Genomic DNA, 24,165 nt, shown 5'->3' with positions numbered 1-24,165 from the left:
GGTCTTCAGCGTCACGGCGTTTACAGTGACAAAGAAGACAGCTGCCCGGCCAGCCTGCAGTGAGACTGAAGGGTATCTGCCATGTACTGCTTCACACTTAGTTCAGTTTAAAAAAAAAAAAAAAAAAGGAAAATTAGCCAGCACTGAGTTGACTTAATATCGGTATTTTGGACAAAAATTAAATATTTATATTTCCAGGGCACCTGGGTGGCTCAGTAGCTGAAGCAGCTGCCTTTGGCTCAGATCATGATCCCAGGGTCCTGGGATCCAGCCCTGTGTCGGGCTCTCTGCTCAGCGGGGAGCCTGCTTCTCCTCCCTCTGTCCTTCCTTTCTCTAGTGCTCACTCTCTCAAACAAATAAATGGTCTTTAAAAAAAAATTAAATTTCTAACTAATTTCTTTTGCTTTGAAATGGGTGAGGTTTATCATTCACATTTCTGAAGCCCTGCGTTCGGGGACCATCCATAACTACCACTCGTTCCCCCCCCCAAGCCTCAGTTCCCCGGGTTAACAGGGACAGCCTTCCCCGAGTGCCCCTCCTTCCCACCCCGTCCACAAACCCTCTGTAGCTCTTTGTCTTCTTGCTTCTCTGCATTGCCCACACGGGGTACCTGCATGGACTCCCCTTCCCACTTTCTCCAAGATCCCCAGTGTGTACTGTTTGAAAGTCCTGTATTCTTAGGAGGCTTTTCCAAAACTGGACACAAGCATCCCATTTGCAGGGCATCTGCCTTGTCTTATCTGTACTGCTTTTGAGGCATCTTGAACTTTTTGCTGAGTCTTAGTCCTTTGTGAACAGGCATTATCCTTTCAACCAGTATGCTTCTGAGCACAAGGCCACTTAGTTTAAGGGATATTTGACCGTTACAGAGAAGGTAACTCAGTACTGTATCTGTGAAAGCGGCTTAATGGAAATGAGTGAATGAACGCATGGAGAGACCAAGTAAATGGGTTTGGGCGCTAGTCTTTCAAAAAAAGGTTTTCTAGTTAGCTGGTTAAAAATCCCTTTCCTTGGGGCACCTGGGTGGCTCAGTGGGTTAAAGCCTCTGCCTTTGGCTCAGGTCATGATCCCAGGGTCCTGGAATCGAGCCCCGCATCGGGCTCCCTGCTCCGCAGGGAGCCTGCTTTCCCCTCTCTCTCTGCCTGCCTCTCTGCCTACTTGTGATCTCTGTCTGTCAAATAAATAAATAAAATCTTTAAAAAAAAATCCCTTTCCTTGTTATCCTTTTTGTTTAAGACTAGATTTACCTTGTACTTCAGGAGTGTTATATTTTGTCTTTCTTTCCAGAAAAATAAAACTCTCAATAAATAAATGATTTTAAAATGTGACGAAAGACTGTGACGAGTCTTTCTCACTCTCAGAGTAAGCAAAAATATCAGAGGAGTTGTTCTAAATAAGATATTTTCCTCTCACTTAGAATACTACAAGCTTAACAAAGGGAGCTCCTGTGGGTCCCGTGGTTTGGAACACAGCAGCGATCTGGTGTACTCCTTTCCCTGAAACCAGAGCAGTGCTTTTTTCCAATACAAAATGAGGAATCTAACCTACTCCCAGCACAGTGTTACTTAGAATGAGTCCGGGACCAAAAAGCAGTTCTTCAACTGCATATGACAGTGCCGACCTCTGGATGGCAAATGCTTGACAAAGGCAATTCCCAGGGCGCCAGGGAGGCCATCTCATGAATGGTGGCATGTGCGCTTGGATAGCAGAGAGGGAGAGAGGGATGCCGAGTTGCCATAGTAACGTTATGGGAGGGAAGGGAAATTGCATGGTGTTAGTTTTTCTTTTTTTTTTCCCCCAATTCCCCTGATTTTTAAAGCACTAACATAATGAACAAGTATTCCCTTGGGGAGAATTCTGAAGCAAAGCCAACTGGCTCATCCAGATCTCATATTTCACCTCAGTGACAGTAATTTTATTACTGAGGTGGGAAACTGCACCTTACTGGCTGGACAAAATACTCTCTCGCGTTAGCTTGAGAGCAAAACCTTGCACACTCGAAGGTCAAAAAGGCTTTCTTTCAGGTCCTGTTTTGCCGAAAAGCATGGAACAGGACATGAAGGCATCGCTTCTAAGAACACTGCACCCAGAATATGTTAACAGGCTGAACTTGCTCAAAGCCAATACTGAAGTGATACAAATTCTTGACTTGGGAAGTACTTTTTAAAATGGACATCTATTTTGACTTGTATTCTGTAGGTTCCTTTCTTTCCTTCTCTCTAAGCAAAAAACAAACAAACAAAAAATCTCACTCTAGAGAAGAAAAAGGAAATCAAGCAGAGAGAACTCTTTTCCTATATCATGGATGTAAAAGAGGATGTATATTTCACCGAAAACTAATTATCTGTATTTTTTACCAAAACTTCTGACTGTATCCTCATTGTGTGTGTTCAGTGGTGTAGATTTGACCAAGGAGGGAGTGTTATACCATTTTTTGAAAATCCCTGTTGTTACAGGCACACTGTACTTGTGATCTTACTGAATCTTTACGACTCATGAGACAGACACCAGAGTTCCACTTACAGATAAGGAAGCTCCTCCAGAGGGTGGACGTACCTACTCAAGGTCACTGAGCCTACTCAAGGTCACACACAAGCCAATGGCTGGACTCTTAATTTATACTTTGCCTTGCCTCCAGCTGAGGGATCGGATTCCCTCTACTGTAAAACAATTCTCCTTTCATGATCTAGAATTCATTTCTGCCATTTATGTATAGGAGAGAGAAGTATCTTTTCCTAATTCCATCCTTGCTGTCCCTGTCATTCATTCTGTATGTTTAAATTAAACTAAAATAAGGCAAAATCCTTCTGTTGTTCTCTCTGCTTAGAAAACCATGGCTTTCTCTCTGAGCCTAGAACACACACCATTATGCTATTTGTTGTGTATTTTCCCACTCTGTTCTTTGTGGGGTTTTTTGTCCCTCCTTTTTGGTCTTCCTTTGGGTTAACTGAGCATTATTTAGTATTCTAATCACTGAATCATTACACATATCATTGGCTATCTCCTCCTTTGGCTTTTTAAATCAATCTTTTTTCTTTTTCTTTTAGTGGTTGCCCTAGGCATTACAACATATAGCCTTAATTTAACACGTCTACATAATATTGTTATCAATCATGTATCACATAGTAATATTATATATGATGTATTGAATTAATATTATATAACTTCACATATAATATGAAATTCTGCTATATTTCCATTTACACTATTAGTTTTATCTTTTGTGCTGTAAATATTAGATATTTAACCTCTACTACAAACCTAATAGATTGATATTTTTCTTTAATCAAATTTTAAAGAATCTCTAAAAAACAAAAATGTTCTCTATATTGATCTGCTTATGTATTACTTTTCTTTCCATTTTTTAGATCCACATTTCCATTTGCTATCATTTCCCTTCAGAATGAACAACTTCCTTTAGTATTTCTTTTAGTGTGGGTTTGATGTTTTCTCAAGTATTGCTTATCTGAAACTGCATTTTGCTCTTATTATGAATTTGTTTACAGGATATAAGTTCTAGGTTAACAGATATTTTTCATTTAGTACCTGAAAAATGTTCCATTGCCTTTTGGCCTCCAGTGTTTCTTTTCTTTTTCTCTTTTTTAAAGATTTTATTTATTTATTTGAAAGAGTGAGAAAGCATGAGCAGGGGGAGGGGCAGAGGGAGAAGCAAACTCACCCTTAAGCAGGGAGCCTGATGTGGGACTTGATCGCAGGACCCTGGGATCATGACTTGAGCTGAAGGCAGAGGCTTAACCAACTGAGCCACCCAGGTACCCCTGGCCTCCAGTGTTTCAGATAATAAATTTGATTACAGTCTCATCATTATTTTTCCATTTATAATGTGTCTTCTCTGGTTGTCTACATTTTTTTCCCTATCTTTGATATTTAGCAGCTTCGGTATGATGTGCCTATGTGTGGTTTTCTTCGTATCTATCCTCCATGGGGTGTGCTGTGCCTCCTGGGTCCAGGGCTTGCAGTTTATGATTGAAGTGGAAATCTTTTCTACTCCATTCTTTTTCCCCTCTGCTTCTTGGGCTGCATCATATGTATGTAGTGAGCTTGCTAGTATTCCACAGGTTGTTGACATGGTGTTAACTTGATTTTTAACCTTTTTGCTTTCTGTTCTACAGTTTGGATGATTTTTATAACTTGACTTCAAGTTCACCAATTCTTTCTCACTTTGCCTTCAATCTGTTCTTTATCCCATCCAGTGATTTTTTAAAAATTTTAGATATTGTTTTTTAAGTTCTAAGATTTATTTTTTAAGATTTCTTTATTTCTCCTGAATTTTTTTTCTTTTTTTGCCTTGCTGATTTTATCTATCTTTTCCTTCAGATCTTTAACATATTTATCATAGATATTTTAAAGTCTAGTAAATCCAACATCTGAGTCATCTATGGGTTTGTTTTTATTACATAACTTTTCCTTTGGACTGCAAGTCAGATTTTGTTTTTCCTCTCGTGTCTACTAGTAATTTTTAAACTATATGTCAAATTTAAATTAAATACTGGATATTATGAGTAATATGCTATAAAGACTCTGATCTTGTAGGGACACAGTTTTAGGTTTTCAATGGCAAGTCTGTTTCAGTTTTGGCCTTATTCCAAGAGTAATCCCTTTAGACTTGGGACACAGCTATAACTTCTAAGATGCAGTTCTTGTAGAGTTAATAAAAAGCCAAAGATGTTTACCAAGCCTCCCTGATGTGCTGATTGTCTTCCTTGCAACAGGCACTGCTGAACTTTCCTCTCAGCTTTCGATTTTTTTACCCGTTATTTCCCTCTGGCCTCCTTGGTGTTTCAACACCCCCTCCCCCGCAAACACACATAGTTCAGGGCTCAGCAAAGGATTGTGGGGAGTTGTTAGATTGACTTCAGTGCTTTATTTGTGGTTCCCTCCTTTCAGTGATTCATCCCTGAATATCCAGCCACTCTTACACTCTTGATCCTCTGACCTCAAGACAATAACATTGTGACTGTCTCCATGAATTGTATGACAGTACCTGCCTTATAAATAGAGATCTCATCTTATGATATTTAGTTGTTTCAAAAGTTGAATTCACTCCAATTTATGCCAAGTTTTGATTACTTTTCAGTGCCTTCCAAACACGTTTTAAAACTATTTTTCCAGAGTTTATGATTTTTATCATCATTACTTCAAGTCAAAACTCTAATACATTGAGTAAAAACATGAATATGTGGCTTCAACACACTCTGCCATCACAGTTTATATTTGTTTCTATCACAGGAATATTCTTTCTGTAAATAGATAAGAGACTTCTTGAATTTTCAGCAGGTAGAAAATGAATACCTTATTGTAAACTATGACTTTAAATATACCAAGTTGCTTTTTATATAGTCCTTAGAAGATGTTACATGGAAAAAATTCAAATTAAAGTTGACACTTAAAAAAATAATAATGTCTTATTTATTTATCTTATCTTTCCTTTGGGAAGGAGGATAATTAATGATACTTACTGTTGATAACTATCGAGTTCTTGTGTGCCTAATGGATATACAGTTATTTAAAAGAAATAAGGTTACTGAGCATTACTGACTTACATCACAAGAAAATAGGAGAAAGAGTAGAGTACTTGCTGGGCACCAGCACTTAGAAGCCCAGCAATTAATGAAAATAACACCTGTCCTGAGCCTGCTCTGCAGATTCTTCACAGCAGCCTGGCTTCAGGTGCACCCAAAATTTACCCAATACCTTTATATCTCTAATTTCATAAGGGAAATGGGGTTTCCAATATGCTGTAAAATCAATAGGGGAGAGAGAAATAGAGAGACACAGAGTGGGAGAACACGCTCCCATCATGTCCTCAGAACTCTTTGCAACTCTTAAAAGCATTCCTTCCTTTAAAGAAATTTTCATGTTTTGAAAGCTAAGGGCATTTCATGATTACTTGTACTTTCTTTTTTTTTTTTTTTTTAATATTAAGGCCTAATTTTTTTTAGAGCACTTTAAGGTTTATAGCAACATTTAGATGTCATTATGCTTCTTTGAATTCAAATACATTTTAATTAACTTTTAATATTTGTGATATAAAAATTAAAAATTAATCTACTTTCAAATGACATAATTATTTTCAAATTCATCTTGATTAATGTTCAAACACAGACTATTTTGCATTATTTCACATGCTCTTATCAACATGTCTATGTTGAAACTCTAAGAAGAAAGTATTGTATGGGAATTTTCTCTTTGATGGAGGCTATTTTATGACCATAAAATATTTAATATTTTCTTTAAGGATTTATTTTTTGGTAGGGCAATACACTTCTGGAAATAAAATAGAAAGCAAAAGTCAATAAAAATATTACTTTTTTCTTTGTATTTAACTGGTAAAACAGAACCAGTTGCATTTCTGGGAAAGAACAGGTTAAAATTACAGGGCACCCAAGTGTCCCCTGACACCTTCCCAGAATAGTAAGAATTTAATAACCAACAAATTTGAGGTATTTTGAAAAACCCTTTATCGGGGCGCCTGGGTGGCTCAGTGGGTTAAACCTCTGCCTACGGCTCAGGTCATGATCTCAGTGTCCTGGGACTGAGCCCCGCATTGGGCTCTCTGCTCAGCAGGGAGCCTGCTTCCCCCTCTCTCTGCCTGCCTCTCTGCCTACTTGTGATCTCTCTCTGTCAAATAAATAAATTAAGAAAAAAATCTGAACAAAAAAAAAGAAAACCCTTTACCTACTTGCACACAATTATTTCTGCATTCTTATAAATCAATTGGAAGCCATTAACTTCAGGGAGCAAAATTACATCACCAAAGGATCAGTATAAAGTCAAGAAAATTAAGACCTTTTGGCAAATTAACACTAAGGAGAGTATCTTTTATTTTTATATATTCAGTGAATACTTATTAAACACCTGGGGTAGGGGCGCCTGGGTGGCTCAGTGGGTTAAGCCTCTGCCTTCGGCTCAGGTCATGATCTCAGGGTCCTGGGATCGAGCCCCACATCAGGCTCTCTGCTCAGCAGGGAGCATGCTACCCGCTCTGTCTCTGCCTGCCTCTCTGCCTACTTGTGATCTCTCTTTATTTGTGTCAAATAAATAAATAAAATCTTAAAAAAAATAAAAAATAAACACCTGGGGTATGCCAGGAGGTATGCTAAGTACTACAGATACTAAGATGAATGCGTGCATCTGAGGGTCAAGGTGGAGCCTTGGATGTGATGGGGTAGTAAGGGGACTGTATGTGGATGCAGACAGTGGCACCTGCTAGCACAGCTGGGAGATGGCAGAGGTGTGATCAGAGCAGTGTTCTCCGAGCACTGGCATTACTGACTCTACCTGGCACTCCGCCATCTTTTCGGAAGCACTAAACACAAACATAGCTACCTTTAATATCAGGTACAGGACAGCCAGGGAAAAGAGAGAACTCAGAAGATGATACAGTCTTAAAATGGTTCTGATTCGGGTCCCCGTTGAGCCTTTGATTTGGCTGCGAGTTGATGCAAAGGGAAAGGAAAATGACAAGACAGCACCCATTGCAAAGTATCTTCCTTCAAGAAACATATAGGCTCGGCTTTACACGGAGCTAGAGTTAAATGGAAAAATAAAAAAACAAACCAGCAGGCTATCACGAGTAGCCATTCTTTGCAAAGCATTTTAGTCTATAAATCAAGCTATTAAAATCTTGTTGAAAAAAATGAACACATTTCAAAAATTATTTAAAATTAGGATCTGTATATAGACCCAGAGTGGAAAAATCTGCCTTGGTATTTGTTCATATCTCAGCACATCTGCCACCATTATTACAGAGATACTCAACATACTTATTCTTGTCTATTCTGCGGGAGAATAAGATAACAGGCCAGTTGACATTGGCAGCATTAAGAGGCTGAGAAAATATGAAAAGCTTTCTTGAAAGGAATTAAATGGGAAAAGGACCACAGGCTTTGTGGCTCATCAGCTCCTAGCTAAACTCTTTTGGGAACATTTGTGTATAAGTCTCTTCCCCAGTGTCCCCCAACTTTACTGAAATAAAATTGACCTGGAACACTGTGCAAGTTTCAGTTATACCCGTGATGATCTGATCGCTCTACCTATCTACCTATACATATATGTATACATGTATGTATGTATGTATGTGCGCACACACACACACACACACACAGTGAAATGCTTTCCATTTCATTTCAACCTTTTCATTTCATTTCATTCAACCTTTTCCATTAACGTTCCTTAACACATTCTTCCCCTTACCTAAACCCTGCTGTTGTTATGGTCAAGACACTAAAGGTCTACTTTCATAGCAACTTTTGCATATGCAGTACAGGACGGTTCACTACAGTCACCAAGATCAACCTTAGATAACTGAATAGATACACCCTGTAACTGGAACCCTCTGTCCGCTCTGGTCAACATCTCCCCATTTCCTCTACCCCTCAGCCTCTGGCAACCACCTTTCTGCTGTTTCTGTGGGTGTGATGTTTTTAGGTTCCACATCTAAGTGACGCCATGTAATATTCGTCTTTGTCTGACTTATTTCACCTCCTATAACGCACCGAAGGTCCACTCACGTTGTTGCAAGTGGCGGGATTTCCCTTTATGTTTATGGCTGAATAATATTCCACATCCTGGAAATGCAATTTAAAGGCTGTATTAAAGCTTTATCAATTAATCAATAAAATGCTAGTGACTTTTTTTTTTTTTTTGCATAAAACCACTGGCTACTTTTTCTTTAATATTTTTTCTTTAAAAAAATCCAATTTCTGTTCCCAGGGGCACCTGTTTCTTTGACTAGTTTCTTCCCCCTCCTGACCCTTCCACCTCTCCAGATTTGTTTGGACTTAATTTGTTAAGTCCTCAGTAAGTTGTTCTTCTTCTGGGACTCAACAGTGGGTAGATTGTTTTCACGTAGTGGTGCCTTTTTAGTCCTGCAGGTTTTCGTCATTCCTTTGCACTCTTTCCCCTTTTGCTCCTCTGCCTGGATAAGTGCAAAGGCCCTTGCTTCTGCTTGGTCCGGTCTGCTCATGGAACCCTCTATTGTGGTCTTCGGTTCCATCACTGTCTTCTTTAGCTCCAAATTTCTGCTTGATTCTCTTTTTATATTTTCTATCTCTGTTGAACTTTCCATGTTGTTCTTGTGTTTTTGCCCCTAATTTCATTAAATTGTTTTACTATGTTTTCTTGTAGCTCTCTGAGCATCTTTAGAACAATTATTTTGAATCCTTTGTCAGGCAATTCCTGCGTTGCCATTTCTCTGGGGTCCGTTCTAGAAGTTTCCTGGGCTCCTTTGGTGGTGTTGTGTTGTCCTGATTCTTCAAGATCCCTGTAGCCTTGCATACAGATGTCTGCACATTTAAAGAACCAGCCACCTCTTCCAGACTTTATGGGTTGACTTTGCTATGGAAAGACCTTCACCTGTGAGTAGGGACATGGTGGAATGTGCCATGAGCCCAGGGCTAGGGTGTAGAGTGCCAAATGCCGGGTGTGTCCCAGGGGAATATGATGTCTCATCTGCTGAGGCCACTCAGGTCCACAACACTGACAACTGTGTGGTTCCTGGAGAGCACTGTGGGGGGTCCTCAGAGGCACCTCCGGGGCCAGTGGCTGGGGGCTGGGGTGGGCAGTGATGGGGGCCGGAGCTGGTGGTGTGCACACAGCGGTAGGGGCCAGCTGTGGGTCTAGGTGGTGGCGGGGGCTGGTTTCAAACATACACAGAGTGGTGGGGGCCAGGCCCAGCTCCAAAGGCCTGGGCCACCTGCAGGTGTACCAGGAGCTGTGGGGACTGTTGTTGTCCTTGTGTCTTACTGGGGCTGCCAGGCCTCCCCATGGTGGGCACCCTGCAGAGGGGACCGGCATGGGGGGTCAGGTAAGGGGCAGGCAGGTAAACAGCTTGAAAGACCAGCCGCAGGTAAGCTGAGTGGCACAGGCCAGTGACGGGAGACAGGGCCAGATCTAGCCCTCAAACAGTTGTGGGGGCCCTGCCCTTAGCGTGCGAACCTGCGGCTGTGGGTCTCCCCACGGGTGTGTGCCTTGTCTTGGATGCCACCAATGAGGGTCTGGTTGGGGCACACAGGTGCACAGCTAGAAGGCTCCCTGAACGTGTGCCAAGTGGTGAAAGCCAGAGACTGGAGCAGAGACAAATTCAGCCCCACAAACTGCTGTGAGGCCCTGACTAGTTGCGATCTGCCACAGGCATGTGGACAGCAGTGAAGGCCAGGGTGGGGTCAGGTCAGTGTGGGGAGGGGCTAGCCCCAAGTGTACACATGGTGATGGGGGTCGGCACGGGGGTCCAGGCTGCCATCTTGTACTTGTGCAGCCCCAGAGGCCTGGGCTGGCTGCTGGTGTGGACCCCTGGCTCTAGCAGCAGGGGGTGGAGGTAGGTGGGGGTGGGGTGTGGGCAGGGAGCAGGGAAGGGAGGACTCAGGAGTCTGGAGTCTGTGAATGTGACTAAAACCCAGGGAAATCCACAGGGGGCCCGCAGCAGTGAGAAAGCTGCTAAGGTCTTCCGCAAAGCAGGTCCCTGGGAGCCAGTCATTCCTGCTGCATGGCTGGTCCTGGAAGCCCCTACGTTTCCTTGTTCCTTCCTCTCACCGAACTCTCCCTTTCCTGGTAAGGGAAGCTCTCAGGCGGAGGCATTCCCAGGCTGGCTCAGATGATGCAGGCAAAATGAAGCTGGTCTTCCTTCCCTTCTTATGCAATTATTCTCAGGGTCCCTCCCCCCCACCCCTGACCCCCTCACCTCCCCACCGCTGAGTCACTGGAGATTCTGAAGCAGACTCCTTAAGCTCTCTGCTTTTCTTTGTGGACAGCTGCCTAAATGCTGATCTTTGCTGGGGGATGGAGGCTGAGGTCTCTTACTTTACCATGTTGGTAACACCCACCTAACTAACATATATTATTCTTACAGGTGTGATAGCCAGTGTTCTTCCACATGGGAGAGCTTGTAAAATCATCTGGAACAACTCCTCACCTGTGCTGGGACAGAAACTAAGACTCGGGAGGGTGAACTTGCTTAAGGTCACAATTTGACTTGCAAGTCACACTTCAGACTCAAGATCAGGTCACCGAGGTAAAATAAAATGCTTTTCCAGCGGCTAAGACCTCGCGCAGGTCCTAGCTAAACGACATAATTCATGTTTACTTGCTTGAATAAAAGGGCTCTAAGAGTCTGCCTTTAATCTGAGTCCTTTAATAGGTCAGCAGCCCACGCAGGGGACAGAGGGAGCAAACCAGGTCCCAGGGAGGGCCGGCCCCTGACGTTAAATCCGGAGATGTTTTCCTGTCTCTAAACGTGGGGGCTTGTCTACAACAGGGTAGACTGTTGCTGGAACAAGGTAGCCACAGCCGGAGTGAGGCCTGGTAGGAGGTGGATCAGTAGATAACAATATTTACGTTCCCAAGAGCTACTGGCTTGAATAGTTAAAACTTGCATTTATGAACAATTTTGTTTTCTGTTTTTAGGCTCGTCCCCGGCGCTTTCTGACATTTTGGCTGGCTCCCTTCCTTCACCCACACACCCAAGAACTACTCAGTCATTTCAGCCAGAGAGAAGGGAAGCTTTGATGAGAAGAACACAAAATAGTTTACATACTTGGGGTATGTACTACACTTTCTTCCATACGGTCTGCCAGGAATTCAGCCTGCGCCCGACGGACATCCCACCCTCCCCCCACTCCCTGCGAGACAACAACAAAAGCAGGACAGGCTTCTCTGTTCTCTGTTTCTGTCTCCTTCACGTTCACACGCCACTCACAGAGCACAGGAGAAAAGAAAATCCCAGCTAAAACTGAATGGATGGGAGAAAGGAGTCTGCATCTTATTCAAAATGGGACGGCCTTTCAGAACAGGGAGGCAAAGCGGCAGAGAAACCCGGGTGCATCTTGAATTTGCACAGCATGGAAAGTTGCATTCTACATTGTTCCCCATCTCCGATCATTTCATCCAGAAGAGTTTTTATGTTTTTTCATTCTGGTGCCACTAGATGCCCCATAAACCTGGGACCTGAGTTCCCCAGATACCTTTTTCTCCTCTCACTGTATTAAAACAGCAAGTGAGTGTTTGGTAAACGATGCAAAATGACCAAAAAGGAATTTTGTCGGACATTGATGATTTGATCGAGGGGGAAATAAGCGAATTTCTAATCCACTTACCCAGTGAAACCCTAGCTAGATATCCGGCCATATCCTTTCAAACTCCTCTTTCCTGCTTGGCTCTAGGAGTCCTCATTTTTCTTCATAAAAATTCTCTCTACTCAAGATGATCCTGTTGCTCTCCATGGTAATCAAGGGGCAGAAGCACTGATTCGGTTTTATTCCTTACAACCTCTTTAAATGGCCTGTATGAGCGGAAGACCTCTGCCATTTAAAGCAGCAGCTCTAGTATACTGGTTATGGCTTCTTATTAAATAATGCAAAGCCAATTCAAAAAGAGCTCTGTTCAATTTACTTGCCCAGTCAGACAGTCCTCTAGAGGTCAAACTTCAGCATTCTTCACTCCTCCTCTCTAGAAAGCTTGTTTCTTTTAAGGTACAGACACCGTTATCAGGGTCAATGTTATCAGGAAAAAGCAGCTTGGATCTCCCGCTGAGCACCTAGAGCGGGACGCCTGCAGGTCAGAGGACAGGGGACACACTGCCCATCGGCCTCACGAGGGTAGGGACAGTGTCTTGCAGTCTTGCTCTACTGCCTCACGGTGTCTGTCTCACTCACAATAGGCACCTCAGTATTGGTTGGGTGGACAAACACAGTGAGTAAGTGAATCAGTAAATCAAGGAGCTGCAGGAATCAAATTCAGGATATCGGGCCAGTTTTGGAAATACCAAGATCAGGATTCTCGTACAGAGCAAACACAGGACTGCTGGGGCTACAAACTATCCCCCTTAGATAGTGGGCTGTGTACAGCGAGATCACCTTTTTGTTAGCCTTTGATACCCGCTCTTGCACACACCTTATAACAAACACATGAAATGTCGACAACGATAATTCCGTGGTTAGAAGTTTGGCGCTAGCTGGACCTCTGAGTGCTCCCAGCAATGACTGGGACTTGTTTCTGGCCGACTTCATGCCAACCCAGTTTACAAACATTAACTTGATCATTGCAGCAACGCTTTAAGGTGGCCATTAATTTTCTTCAATTTCAGATAGAGAAATTGCATATAGAAGATGAGACAGCCTACCGAAGTCAACGGGCTAAGGTCCGCATCTGAGACTTGAGTTTGCTTCTGGGACTCAACTCCTTCCCCCACCCACAACGTATGTCACCGAAACAGGCAACGTGCCAAACACCTAGCCAAACAGATTTGTGTTTGTTTGTTTTTCAATTTCTAAATGGCGGCAAAAAACCACTATAAAATTTACTCTCTTTACCATTTTTAAGTATACAGTTTTGTAATGCTAACTCTATTTACATGGTTAGGTAACACCTCTAGAAATTTTTCATCTTGTAAAATTCACTCTATACCTGTTAAACAACACTCTCCATTCCTCTGTCCCCAAAGCCCCAGGCAAGCAGCATTCTGCTTCCATTTCTAGTTCCCTCCACTCTAGATACCCCATAGAAGTGGGATCATATAGTATTTTACTTTTGTGACTGGCCTCTTTCACTCAGGATAATGTCCTTAAGATTCATTCATGTTGTGGAATATGACAGGATTCCATCCTTTTGCAGGCAGAGTAATACTCCACAGCATGTACGCATTACATTTTCTTCATCCATTCATCTGCTGATGGACACTCGGGTTGCTACCATCTCTTGGCTATTGCGAATAAGGCTACAGTTGAACACAAGTGGGCAAATACTGCTTCAAGATCCTGCTTTCGATACTTTCGGGTAAATACCCAGCAGAGGAACTGTTGGATGATAGGGTGGTTCTATTTTCTGCTTTTCGAGGAAGCTCCATATGATTTTCTGTGGTAGCTGCACCATTTTACATTTCTACCAGCAGTCTGCAAAAGCAGACAGACTTATTTTTAAATAGAATCACTGTCGGTTTTAATATCAAACTGACCAAAGAGCCCAGCCTGTAGCGTTAAGCAGTGACTGAATTCTTACAAATCGAACTCAGCTAAAACTCTAGACCTTAGGCCTCGGTTTTTATAATTAAAGCCACACACCACTTACGCATGCACTGCAGATCTATTAACATGGACCAGCATCCCATTTTAGGACACATCGGTCTATCAGTCATTTTCTCAGAGACCACAGCAAATGAAGCCAAAGGTAAAGCCCGCGTTGAACCAGCGCGAAGGTATCAGAAGGATTCTTACTTCCTGAGAAGAAGTAGAAGCGTGGACACAAATTGCACTCTTACCCTCGTTTTGGCATCGATTTTAGCTCCTCGGTCAAGCAATAGTTTTACCATATTGGCATTTCCTCTTTTTGACGCAACGTGTAAAGGCGTGATGTCGTTCTGTAGAAGAACAGAAAAAAAGTAGTTTAGAATCTTCAGTTCAGCCAAAACATCGCTTCCTCAACGTCCTCCAACATATTCTCACTTTTTAATTTTTTTTTTTTAACAGTCACTGTGTACAGAATGCTTCCCAAAATTTCTGACAGTAATTTTACTAAGGGGATTCCCCTCCCCCTCCAAGGGATGAATTTTAAGGGACACAGTCTGTGGGGTTGGGAGCAACTTTATTTCATTTGAGTAGGTGGCTGATGGATGAGATGGCTTTTTTTTTTCCCCTCTAAAATCCTGCAGCGTTAAGCCACTGTGTCGTCCTACAAGCTTGTGTGATCCATACTGGCTAAGGAGCGGTTGACTAAGTGGCTGATGACGTCCGCTGAGACTCTGTGAAAGGAGGATCACGTTACTCAAAGCCATCTCTGGGTTCATCTGAGCACAAGATATCAGAGAGACAAGAGCAAATCCAAGTGGGAAATTGGACAGTACCAAAGCCACAGGACTGCCCAGGCACGTGGGGCTTTTTAAAATGTGTTTACAGGCACTCATTAGCAACGTCACAGAAAACTGTTTTTGAATTTCTCGTTGAGGAATACACATCTTGTTACGACAATCTGAAATTCCAGCTCACGACCCAGCGATACCACAGGTCTTTCCTCCCATCTCATAGGCACTAGTTTACTGTTTCCAGACTGTCGGGGAAATATATGTATACAGTGAAAACATGATCTATTTTGGCTTCTTATGCCTGTGTAGCAACAATATGGATTTAAGGTCTAAGGCAATTATAGGACGCATAGTGTCAGCTCGTAAGGGGTTATGTTTTTGTCTTTTGATAGCATCACAGCTCCCAGGTCCTGATTGTTCCCATGTGTTAGGCACTGTGCTTAACTCTTTACTATCTCATTTAATTCTCATAATCCTCACAACGTCATAAACAATCCGACTTATAATGTCCATTTTACTGATAAACAAATAGCTGGCCAAGCCAGGATTCAAATTAAAATACGACTCAACTTGGGATTTTTAGAAAACAATTTATGATGAAAATTTTTAATCAGATTTTCAAACAGGTCTGAGAGAAAGGCAGGAGCTTCATGTACTCCTCGCTCTGGTTCAATGCCTACCAAGTAATGTCGCCTACTTTTTGGAGACATTACTTGTTCTATGCTCCCGCTATTTTGTTTTTTGTGTGTCAGAAATTTAAGAGAAGGAAGAGAAAATCCTAGGGATCATATTATTTCATCCACAAATACTGCAATTTAGCTCTAACAGATAAGGATTTTTTTAAAAACAAGTCATCATAACACCATTGCCATATTTAACAAACTAAAAATAATTCCTTCATCACACCGAGACCCTGTCAGTGTCCAAATTCTCGCATTATGTCCAGTCAGCTCAGCAGCATTGTTCAAATTAGAAGAGCCACACCTGCATTACTTTGAAATGTCTCTTACGTCTCAATCTCCAAAGGTGACTTCTTTTGTCCATGACTATTTATTTATTGAAAAAACTGAGTAATTCACTGTGTAGACTTTTCTAATGTCCAGATTTAGCTGCTTTCATCCTCATGGAGGGTTGTGGGACATGTCGTTTTGCCCTGTGTTTTCTATAAACTTTTCTAAACATTATAAACTATAATGCTCCTAGCACTACACTCTCCTATCTGAGCAACTCTTGCCCTCATCATTCTTAGATGCCAAAGTATCAACTGACTCATTACATGAAAGAAGAAGAAAGACCTCGGGAAACCAAATTTGCTTCCGTAATGGGGAGTACATAGGATAAGCATTATTGCTATAGGTCAGGGTAGACAAACTTTTTCTGCATAGGTCCAGAGAGCAAATATTTTCAGCTTTGCAAGCCATACAAGTTCTACTGCAACTATTCAGTTCTGCCACTGTAGGGCTAAAGCAGCCATATGACATATGTAAAGAAACGGGAATGCTTGTGTTCCAAAAACTTTATTTACAAAAACAGGCAGTGGGCCACATTTGGCCTGGGGATGGTAGTTTGCTGACCCTGCTCTAGATCAACCGGGCTATGGCTGAAGGTTTCGACTATGTGTAACAGTTTACAAAAAGAGGAAGTAGAGCTATATGCTGTACATCGTGTGTGCTCTGGCTCCTTTGGTGTGGACTATTTGTGGTGTGAATGAGAGTGGGCAGAAGGAAACAAAATTCCTGATGACTTTGTAATTGTCTTGCTTGTCTCCATTGTCCAAGAGCAGGTGTGGACCCAAGCATTACAGTGGGTAAATTCTAGACCTGAGACAGCAGGTAGAGGGGCAGATGAGGTCTGTAGGAAACATGGTCTAACAGGCAGCTTACTGAGCCCAGAGTGGGAGATGGTGCAAAGATCTCATCCTTCCCCAGCGGGAGTCAGGACTTACATGTGATTTCCCTTTAAAACTGTGCCCTTGCCTGGCTGAGAAGGACTTAATTAACCTCCATTACAAGGAGGCTAATTTTAGGGAGAGGAAGACTCTACATCTAATTTTGCTCTTTTCCATATTCATGTACTCTCTCATATGGTGATGCATAGATGTCAAAAGGTGCCTTGAAATTCTAACTCCCACGTTTTTCTACACCTTTCTGACCTTAGAGGAACACTTTATATTTCTATAGTGCTTAAAAAGTGTTGTCAAGGGCTTACACTTACATAATTTCATTTTATCTTCACCACACTCTCTTGAAATAAATCACTAATCCTATTTGACAGATAAACTGGGGAATAGAATTGGTCAGCAATTTGTATATTAAAAGACAGTGAATCAGAGGCAGAATCGGGATTTGAACTCAGTTTTCTAGACCCTTGGGCAGTGGTCTAGAAACAGCTATTGCTTCCCCTCTCTGTTAAATGGAGCTTCTGAAAGAAATACATACTTTTTGCATTCCTGACTCTGGTAGTGACTGCTTCTGTCAATTAGGAATGAATCAAAATGAAAGTGGTACCTATGGATCACTCAACGGGACATTTATAGTCTGATTCCTCGCTTAACCAATAAAAATGTTTCATGTCCTATTATGCACAAACCCAGGGTTACACTTCTATTGTATAAGTGAGGGACAAAAATACGGAATCCCAGCATATCGAAAGAGACTAGTGATGCTCCAGATGAAAATGCATGCTTCAGAGAACCCTCATTTGCTGCTCGTGAAACGCAAGCTTACACATGCTTCTGGGATGCAGTATGGCAGTATATGTGAAAAGCCTTCAAACCTAAAATCACAGATACAAAGCAGAGGTTGACTGCCATAGTCAAAAGGGTAGGAATGTTGAGAGCCAGCCCTGAGGCCTAGGCACAGTCTCTAAGGCCACTGCTGAGCCAGAATAGAAGACCGTCAGTCCCAGCAGAGCCTAGCACAGAGTAACGAGCAACAGCAGCCAGAGATCAGATAGGAGCTTAGTGAGAGACCTCCTCCCAGCTTCTTCACGTGTGCAGGGAGAACTGAGGGCGGAGCACCAACACCACTAAACACTCCCTCTTCCCCCTCCACCCTGCCTCCCCAGCCACTACCCTGAGCAGGAGGCAGTGCAGCCCTCCTGCAGAGGGAGCCGAAGTCCCCTCAGATAAGACGTAAGCTCTGCTAACTCTTGTCTACACTGGCTCAGCCTTCCACACGTATGGCCTGACAGACAAGTATGAGGTATGCCCATTTTTAGACAAAGTTAGCGTTTACCTCAGTCTCTCTTGCATTCTGTCCAGTGGAACAAGTGAGCTACAGGCATCGAAAGTTAGGGAATTTCACCAAAGGTATGGGATTCCAGTCAAATAGAAACCCTCAGTAAGAAAAACCACAATATAAGAAACATAGAATTCCTTTGATGGGCCCATCACCAGACTTCATACAGCTGAAAAAAGCATCATTGAGCTTAAAGACATGTCCGTATAAATGACTGAAACACAAAGAAAAGAAAAAGAGTGGAAAAGAAAGAGCAGAGTCTAAGTTTCGGGGGACAGTATGAAACCAATGACTGGAGTTGCATAAGAGAGGAGATGGGGCAGGAGAAATACCTGGAGAGACAATGTTCAAGAATTATCTCAAAATCATGAAATGTATGAAGCCACCTATCCCAGAAGCTTGGAGAACTTCGAGCAAGATAAACTACAAACAACCAAATGTTACAGTCAGACACATCAATCCAATTGCTGAAAATGAAAGATAAAGGAAAAATCATGAAGGTTACCAGAGGGGAAAAGGACATATTTATACAGAGAACAAGGACAAATATGACAGCCTTAGAAATTACACAATGCTAACAACAAAGTGGCATCTTCAAATACTGAAAAATTAACACCTGTCAGATAAGACATCTATACCCAGCAAAAATATCTTTTAAGAAACTGAGGAGAAATTAAAAAAAAATTTTTAAGATAAATGGAAATTGGGAGACTCCATTACCATCCGACTTATAATACAAAACAAACATTAAAGGAAGTTCTTCAGGCAGTGGGAATATGATACCAGTCAAAAGCTTAGAACCACACAGAGAAACACAGAAATGGCAAAAGTGAAGGCAAATATAAAGATAATTGATTACCTAAAACAGAAACAGTAACAGTGAATTGGGGGCTTTACAACATATGTGAAAGTAAAATGCCCACCACCCACATATAGATGGAAGAGTGAGACTGACCCTGTTGTCAGCTCACACACTAGCTGTAAAGTGACATAACTTTGAAGGTAGACTGTGATAAACTGACAACATACAAAATACGTATGTTTAAATAAAAATATGCCCTCACATTTATGCATAAGTATATGTATACCTACATTCTAAAAGAGCTGTCGAACTCTGGATGCTCATGGTAATCATCTAACCCTTGGTACTGAGATTACAGATGACATTTGGCTTTTCACGCTTTCCTAAGTAATTTCTACTATGTGCATTTGTACAATATACAGTGAAAAACGGTTGTATTTCTTTGTTGTCATTATCTAATTTACAGCCCGTCATCGCCAGCTCTGTCCTGGCTTGTACCAATTGCATTCCCCACTCTGATAGCCAAGGAGAGGTTTTATCTACCCATCAACTTGCCTTACATTTGAACTTTGAGGGACCCTGTTAAGCCTAGAGGTATCCTGAAGGTACCTATTTATTACTAACGTAGAAAATTACGTATGGCTAGGGTTAATGGTCTATCTGTTCTTTCTAAGAAGAAACCTGAATTAAAACTTGGATAAAAACACATTCAACCTAGAATTTTGAAGCTGACCTGAATTTAGTGCAAACAAGAGTAAATGCTATTCTAAGCTTGTGTAAAGCGGCTTATTAGTAGAATTTTTTTTTCTTATGCCAAAGGTGCAACATTCAATGTAATAGACTACGTTAGCATTTTGGAAAATTTTGTTAACTGATGAGTGTGTCTGATTTGGTCTAATCACCTATTTTATAGACAAGGAGGAGGTCGGGGAGGGTAAGAGGTTGCCAGGAGTCACAGAGCTGGAGGCTTGGCCATGACCCCGGGTTTCCGGATCCCCAGACGCTGCCCTTTCCATCTCACTAAGTTCTCTGGGCTTATTTACAAATCACTATTTTCATCTCCAGCACAATAGTACCCTATTCCACTGAACTTTTCCATTAAACTAGTCAATGTAATAATTATTCACTCTAAGAAAAAAGAAGGGTAAATCTGATTAGTTCGTACCTTCCTTTTTCTGGCATTTACTTCTCCTCAACCCTTTATGGAAGATGGTGGATAAAGACAACAAAGCAATCATATCACATATATACACATATGTTTAGTAAAAACATACAGAGGAAATTGGCTGTAAAAGTATTTATGAAAACATTAACAGGGTTTGGGTAAATATTTAGAATTTTGACCACAGAAAATTACAGTACTCAGTGGGTTTAATTCTCTCAGATTTCTCAGCAAATAACCCGATCAGGTACTTAACAAAGCAACATGGATCGTGACTGCATCTGTTCACGTGTGGGTGTGTGTTCTCACCACGGTGTGGCTGATAGCCTTTTCTTTTCAGTCATTCATGTTCTTCTATGCTAATCTTCTTTTATCTTGATTTTTCAGTAAGACTCCTCACCTAGAGCCTACCCTTCTTGAAGATAAGCAACCACTGAAGTTAGGGAGTAAAAATCTTAACCCTGAAAAACAGGTTTTGCCTTCCACTTTTAGGGAAAGGAGGGGACTCCTACAAGTTCAGTGTATTTCGTCATATACTCACAAGTATTCCATATTACTTATTTAACCTGCACGCCAACTCTAGAAACAGGTACTCTCCAATTCTTGTCTTTATTCTACAGAGGAGGAAACTAGAACAAAAAATCATTTTGATTTTTGCCAAGAGTCACAAAGCCGCCATAATTTGTCCGAAAGTTTATGCTTTCTTCACTAGACGAGCCCATGTTGTCCCTGAGCTTCTAAACTGTTCAAATATACAACCAAGTCTCACTATTAGCGCGTTCCTGTACGAGCAGATACAGAATGCACTGGGTTCAAATACTACGGTAGTTAAGAGCTAATACTCTAGAGCCAGACCTCTTAGCTTCCAACCCCAGGTCACCCCAGACTACCTGCCTAACCTTGGGCGAGTTGATTTAATTTCTTTGTACCCCAGACTTCTTATCTGTAAAATGAGGCCAATAATAGTATCCATATTATAGACCCGTCATGAGGTTGAAATGAGTTAACAAGGGTAGTCTTAAGAATGTTTCTTGGCATTTAGGAAACAGGATACAAATGTTAGCTATTACTGTTCTTTTCCTTATTTCTCAGATGGACGTTTAAAAATGGATGACATGGGGCTTCTGGGTGGTTCCGCCGGTTAAACGCCTGCCTTCAGCTCAGGTCATGATCCTGGAACTCCAAGATCAAGTCCTGCATCAGGCTCCCTGCTGAACGGGGAGTCTGCTTCTCCCTCTGTCCCGCACCCTGCTCATGTTCTCATTCTCTCTGTCCCTCTCTCAAATAAATAAAAAGTCTTAAAAAAAAAAAATGGATGACATGACCGCATCTCACAAAGATGTTATTATGAGATAGTTTGGGTAGAAAAAACATGACAGAGCTGCAGTAATGAGTGAACTCTAAGAAGGCCCTAAAGGGGGCAGTTCTTAGGATGGATGCAAACGGTGTTGGATCCGTGTCTGCTCAGCACAGCTCAGAAGGGGTGTGCTGGGGTGAGTCGTGGTGGAGAGGAAGGGAAGATGGGCAGAGCGGTGGCTGACCGAACATGATACGTGTGACAAAATGTGATACAAACGTGGAAAGGCATCTTTTTTTTTTTTTTTTTAAACTTCCAGGGACTTGGAAGAAACAGCTAGCTCTCCTGGGAAATGGTGGAATTGCTGGCTTATTTCTTTCTTCTCAGCTGCTTCTGAAAAACCCAGGTTGGGTAGTAGCCAAGGCCCTTTATGAAATTGTCACCAAGGCCAGATTTTTCCTGCAACTTCCTAAAGTGAAATCAGGGCCACTTCCAACCTCACCTGTGATAAATGGCAGACTTGTCGTCCCATTTAAATATACAAAGGGCAGCTGACTTCTGGTTCCCTGTTCCCTTTTCTCTCTCTCCTTTTCTTTAAAAACATCTCAGAGGGTATCACCAGGTAGAAGAGTAGGTGTGATCACACTCAAAGTCTTTCAGGTAATGAAAAATTAAACAACATGACTATTTTCGTTTAGGTTCTTGATATGGTCCCAATTGAGTACCAATTCTAAAATAAGTAAACGTTAAACTGAGAGGGAATCTGGTATCTTCTGCTAATTCTCACACTTGTTACTACTATGGTTTTAAAAGTTTGTCGAAATGGCAAAACAAGATATCTGAAAATGAAGTTTTTGATGTATTAATGACTTGCATTTAAGACACACCCAATTCAAGATTTGTACGTGTCCTTCTGCTAGTCTCTTTATTCAATTCACTATCCCTAGTGTAAGTAGAAATAGAAAAACCATTAGTAAGTAAGTTCCCAGAGTGAGCCCTGGGAAGACTTTTAAGCAAGGCCTACTGGCCTTGTCCATCTCTTAGATATTTATTTTTTGAAAAGTCTTACAGCCTCTGAGAGGAGGACTGAAGGAGACCAGAGTATGCCAGCCCACAATATGTCACTTGGGCATAAAGGCTGTTTTGAGCTTTCCATCTAAAAGCAAAGCACAGATCTCCTTTGGGTAGGTGTTTCCCTCTCCCAGGCCAGGAATAAGATACCTCTGAGTGTCTCATCAATGGAGAAGGCACAACTGGGATCTGCAGAACTGAACAACCCTTAGCATCTATTAGTTTCCCCACCCATATGTTTACTTTTCCCAGATTTACTACCTCTGGAAGCCCAACTTCCCTTTCCTTTGCCATCGCACTTCTCCAGAAAGGTATCACCCTTTGTTAAAATGCCACTTTGGGTCTTCACATCTTTTCAATGAAAGACTCTGTATGCATTGTAAACCTTTCTCCTGTTTATCTGTCTTTTGTTGGTTAAATTTGCAAGACCCTAGGAACTAAACCGAAGAGGGTAGAGGAGAAAGTTTTTTCTTCTACCACAAAGTCATACGTGCCAATTTCCAAACAATATATGCTTGGTCAGTGATATTTTACAGTTACATAGATTTTGCTACAACGTAGAAAAAACATAGAATTGAATTCCTGCTCGCTTTCATTTCCTCAAGAGTATAAAAACATGTTCTTTTTAGGACGACTTTTATTGCTTTCCACTGCAAGTCTTCTCCAGTCATTTATTTTTATAACAGGCTTATTGAGATATAATTTACATATGATAAAATTGGCCATTTTATAGTATACGATTCAGTGGTTTTTAGAATATTCACAAAATTGTGCAACCATAATCAGTATCTATTTAGAACAGCTTATCATCCCCAAAAGAAACCCCATCCCAAGAAGCAGTTACTTCCCACTCTTCTGTCCATCCCTCAGCCCCTGGCAATCACTATTCCATTTTCTTTCTCTCACACATTTGCCTGTTCTAGACAATTCACATACAGGGAACCACACAACATACGGCCTTTTGGGTCTGTCTTGTTTCACTCAGCACGATGTTTTCAAGGTTCACCCATGCTGAAGCACGTCTCAGTACCTCATTTCTTTTCAAGAGGATGCCTGAATTTTTAATACCTTAAAAAATCCGCAAAATATATGCAAACAAATAATGCTTTCAGTGATAAGGATTTGAGATTTCAAGGACATACCCAGGAGAATTTCAAATAATGGAATCTAAGATAATATTCCAGCTTTCCCAGTCTGACCCATAGTAGGGTTTTTCTTTAAAAAAAAAAAAAAATTCAAACTGGGGCACCTGGGTGGCTCAGTGGGTTAAAGCCTCTGCCTTTGGCTCAGGGCATGATCCCAGAGTCCTGGGATCGAGCCCCGCATCGGGCTCTCTGCTCAGCGGGGAGCCTGCTTCCTCCTCTCTCTCTGCCTGCCTCTCTGCCTGCTTGTGATCTCTGTCAAATAAATAAATAAAATCGTTAAAAAAAAATTCAAACTTAGATGGTCTATTATGAACAATAAAAACAAAATAAACTCACACTTCCTTTATACTATAGCAATCATTATTAAGATGGCCACCATTGTTAGTAAAAACTCGTTTTCCTCCTCCTTCGTGAAGCTTTAATGAAATGAGATGGGTCTTTTTAGGTGAAGTCTTCTCCTCTTCTCCAGTTTTACTAACTGCTTGCTGGCTTGCTTCTACAGCAACTTTTCTCTGTCTGTGCTTCCTAGATAAGGAGAGTAAGTCCACCCAGTCCTGCTGAGACTGACGAAAACGCTGATGCCATGGGCACTCCCCCCTCACTCCCTTCCCACAGAGACCGACCAGATCCCACCGGA

The 24,165-nt window shown here is 41.7% G+C and overlaps 1 protein-coding gene across 1 annotated transcript in view; it reads right to left on the bottom strand.

The window, feature by feature from the left end:
* ANK3 (ankyrin 3) overlaps positions 1-24,165 on the bottom strand; it is a gene marked incomplete at its 5' end in the record, with an annotated part of 330,132 nt that overhangs the window by 167,552 nt on the left and 138,415 nt on the right. The window contains one exon of the mRNA XM_080822938.1: positions 14,273-14,371. Within this exon, the coding sequence (XP_080679064.1) occupies positions 14,273-14,371 (99 nt within the window). The remainder of the gene's footprint in view (positions 1-14,272; positions 14,372-24,165) is intronic.

This window comes from Martes martes (genome assembly GCF_963455335.1).
Source record: "Martes martes genome assembly, chromosome: 14".
Classification (NCBI taxonomy): Eukaryota; Metazoa; Chordata; class Mammalia; order Carnivora; family Mustelidae; genus Martes; species Martes martes.
This window is presented reverse-complemented; position numbering and strand designations above follow the sequence as displayed.